This window comes from Poecilia reticulata, linkage group LG5 (genome assembly GCF_000633615.1).
Source record: "Poecilia reticulata strain Guanapo linkage group LG5, Guppy_female_1.0+MT, whole genome shotgun sequence".
Taxonomy (NCBI): domain Eukaryota; kingdom Metazoa; phylum Chordata; class Actinopteri; order Cyprinodontiformes; family Poeciliidae; genus Poecilia; species Poecilia reticulata.
The window spans coordinates 25,856,014-25,859,835 of record NC_024335.1 but is presented as its reverse complement, the minus strand read 5'-3'; the positions used below and the strand labels follow the sequence as shown (position 1 = coordinate 25,859,835).

General features: G+C 37.5%; 1 protein-coding gene across 1 annotated transcript; it reads left to right on the top strand.

Annotated features, from left to right (window-relative positions):
- The first annotated feature begins 372 nt into the window (after positions 1–372).
- On the top strand, positions 373–3,456 carry LOC103465388 (protein deltex-like). The gene is made up of 6 exons (XM_017304592.1): positions 373–533; positions 792–858; positions 1,659–2,287; positions 2,326–2,923; positions 3,018–3,235; positions 3,330–3,456. Exons 1-6 carry the CDS (start codon positions 526–528, stop codon positions 3,397–3,399), a joined length of 1,590 nt encoding a protein of 529 aa, XP_017160081.1. The 5' UTR covers positions 373–525; the 3' UTR covers positions 3,400–3,456.
- Positions 3,457–3,822: the final 366 nt, after the last annotated feature.

Here is a 3,822-nt window from a genome sequence, read left to right as displayed (position 1 = left end):
ATTTTAGACCCTTTTTAAAAGCAAAGAAAAAAATATCTCAAGCCAAACAAAAGCTAATTCCTTTCAACATATTACAATAAAAGGTTATACCAGCCATCACAACTAAAAATCTGAGTTTTCTTATTTTCTTTCAAATAAAGTGTGAGGACCTACAACAATCCCAGTAAAGGATTGTTGTAGGTCTAATTACAGTCCAACTCTTCTGCTGCTGCGTTTATGTTCTGGATCTCGTTCTGCCAGATTGTTAGAATACCAACGCCCCATGACTGGAAGTGTTTTCAGCTTTTACAGTCATAGTGAATAGTTTTCTGTAATAACTCTTTCTGAAATCTGCTTCCTCGGCATTTTTTGGTTTCAGTTCAGGGTGGATTTTTCCTGATCTTATTACTGTTTGCTGCTGAGAAAACACTTTCAATACTGTCCTGTCGAACCTCCGGTTTATTCTCTCAGCTTATGTTTCTCTAGAGTTTTTTAGTTGTTGTTGAATTGTGTGAGGCATTGCTTGGCAGTCTGGTATCCTCTGGTATGGACAGGTAGTGTTGGATTTTCTTATTTCATGGCATTTTCTTTGTTGCTCTGTCAGTTTGCTAATTTATCTACATTTAACCTTGATCTTAGTATCCAGCCTCCATCTTAACTGAGGACATTGTTTTGTTTTAATAATTTCCGTTGTGCATTTTGTAAGAAAGCATCTCAAGGAGCAATGTAATAACATTAACATGTCTGCATAACCTTTAACACAGATAATGTTGTTTTTCACTCTACAAATACAATATTTTCTGTTTTTGAAGGACAAAGACATTTGGAATTTCATCAAAGTTTCAGGACAAAGACCAGGCCAAGGAGGTTGAAACCAATGTATGTTTTATCATTGATAATTATAGACCAAGAAAGTAGTATATTCACCTCATCTTTGTTAATGTATTAATGACTTTAATTGTGTTTTAAAGTGTCATTCCCCATAGTGTAGTGACTCTATTTGATTTCTTTATTGAATAGTTAAGAGTTCAACTGAACTCGACAATTCATCATTTACCATCCATCAGACTTAATAACTGAAAAAAACACTGAAGTAGGTCCCATTGCACAACATGATCTCAAAAAGCAACACCTAATAATCTTAAGAAAGTCAAGAACACATGAGAAATAATGTTAAGGCCGTTTCTAAGGTGCTGTAACTGCATTGATGCCCAGTGAGAGCCATTATCCACAAATGGAGAAAACATGGTGCAGTGGTGAAATGACTATAAATAATCTTTTCTTAAAAAAAATACAAACATAACTGTGAGTTAAAGGGAAAACCCTGAAGGCTTTGAATATGATAAAAAAGGGAGGAATTGATCCATAACTTCAACAGAAAAGACATCTCCAACTCTCATCCAGTCACCAGCCAGGCTGCAAAACTTTAACCATATTCCCAGATGTCCTAAAATTAAAAGTGCCTCAATCTAGAACAGACCTCACTTTAGTACACGTTTCACAGCACAAGGTAAACCAAATCAATTTACCAATTTATTATTTCTTTATCTAAGGTGTAGTGGAACCAGCTCCTGGCAGCAGGCAGCCAATAGCAGCAACATAAAATAAACTAAGCGAGAGAAGAAATCACTTGTGTAGACACTGCTCCATATTTACTGTTTGTTTGTTTTTTATTTTAGAACATGGTCCTCCCTGTCAAACAGAGTAATCCATTCACCTCGACAACAGAAACCTTTCATTCTAGAAAAACTGAAGGAGCAGCTCAAGAAAGTTGTCTTCTGCCTCTGAATCACTTCTGGTACATGAGCCACGTGTACAAGGAAGGAATTAAACAGATAGAGAGGAAGAATAAAATTAAAATGGTGGCACAGGCCCATGTGACATTTGAAGCTGAGCAGGAAGATGGAAACCCTCATGAAGCTCTCAATGAGTTCATTGATCTCTCACAGAGCTGCTCTGCTGATCCAGGTGAGGCAGTGATTCCTCTCAAGTTTGTAGATCCAGATCAGTGGAGCGATGCGTTAAAAGTCATCAAGAGAAACAAGGACAATATTTTGCTCACCATGTCATCAGAAGAAGTTATTGTTAGTGGTCCAAAGCAAAGCCAAGATGAATTCAGTGCAGTCCTGAATGCAATGCAGAAAATAAACACACCGGCTGAACAGCACAAACCTACATCAGATGGTACATTACAGAGGATGAACATGACAACCAACCAACAGACAAAAACAACAACAGTGGAAAACAATAAGGAACTGGAAAACAGCAATGGAAAACAGCAGGGAACAACCAACCAACAGACAAAAACANTGGAAAACAGCAGGGAACAACCAACCAACAGACAAAAACAACAGTGGAAAACAACAGTGAACCGGTTATTACTTTTGTTGAAGATGCTAACATCAAAGCTAAATCTGATTTGAATGTTGAATCCAGCAGGAGCAAAAACAAACAATCCCTCAAACCTTCCTTCAAAAACCTCTGGCTCAAAAAGAAGCCTATCACACGTCCCCCACGCCCACCCCGACATAAAGATGCCACTTTGTTGGGTGATTTGCCAAAGAAATCCAGCTGTGAGACTGAGAGGAAAGAGGACTCCAAACAACCTTCACTGATTCCACCAACAGCACAGCAAAATGCTGAAGCATCAACTAAGAAAGGAGCATCAGGGGACGGTAAAGATGATTTCTGCCCAATATGCTTGGATCGGTTAATCAAACAGAAGCAGCTGAGGTGTAAACACACATTTTGTGATGAGTGCCTCCAAGCATCAGTAAAACACACTGGACCCATGTGTCCTGTATGCAAAGATGTTTTTGGTGTGATGGAGGGAGACCAGCCTGATGGAGTGATGACGTGGAGCTCTAACTCTTCATCCCTCCCTGGATTCTCAGGCTGTGGCTGCATAGTGATCACATACACTTTTCCTAATGGAAAACAGGCGGTAAAAAAACTTGATGAATACATTACAAGTCATAAAACAATTGTTGTCTTTATTATTTCTGGCTCCTAGTTAACGCTTTCTTCCTACCTCACAGGAAAAGCATCCTAATCCTGGACAACCGTATCAGGGAACTACCAGAACTGCATATCTTCCAGACAACGAAGAGGGCCAAGAAGTTCTGAAACTGCTGAAAAAAGCTTTCGACCAGAAAATGATTTTCACCGTTGGGACGTCCAGAACAAGCGGGTTGGACAACCAGGTGATCTGGAACGATATTTCTCACAAGACGTCAAAGGCAGGAGGACCACAGAGGTGCAGTCACCCAGTTTGTGTTACGTTAATATCTATTTCTTGTCATTGTTGCCTTTGGTTTAACACTTTATGTCCTTCTTTCATGTGCTTTCAGTTTTGGATATCCTGACCCGAATTACCTGAGAAAAGTAAAGGAGGACCTGAAAGCTAAAGGCATAGAGTGACTCTGAGAGCGAGTCATGGTTTATTTTACTATGGAAATTAACAATTTTAAAAAATACTGGAATATTTGGATGCTTTGCTTTTATTTGAGCAGTAAAGGTTCTTTTATTATTATTATTATTATTATTATTATTATTATTATTATTATTATTATTATTATTATTATTATTTATTCATTAATAAGAATTACTTTAAAGAATATTTCACAAATTTTCACATGTATTATAGCCTGGTAAAAACCAGCCTATGCTTTGCTTCATTCAGAGGTTGTAGCATCTTGATTCTCTGTTATTGTGAAACAGTTTTTATTTGGGGACGTGAACTCTACTGAAGTTTTAAATGATTATTTAATCCAATTGCTTGTAAATGTAAATATGACTTGGTGTCACTTGAAAAATATCTTAATTGATTTTATAATAAAAGAA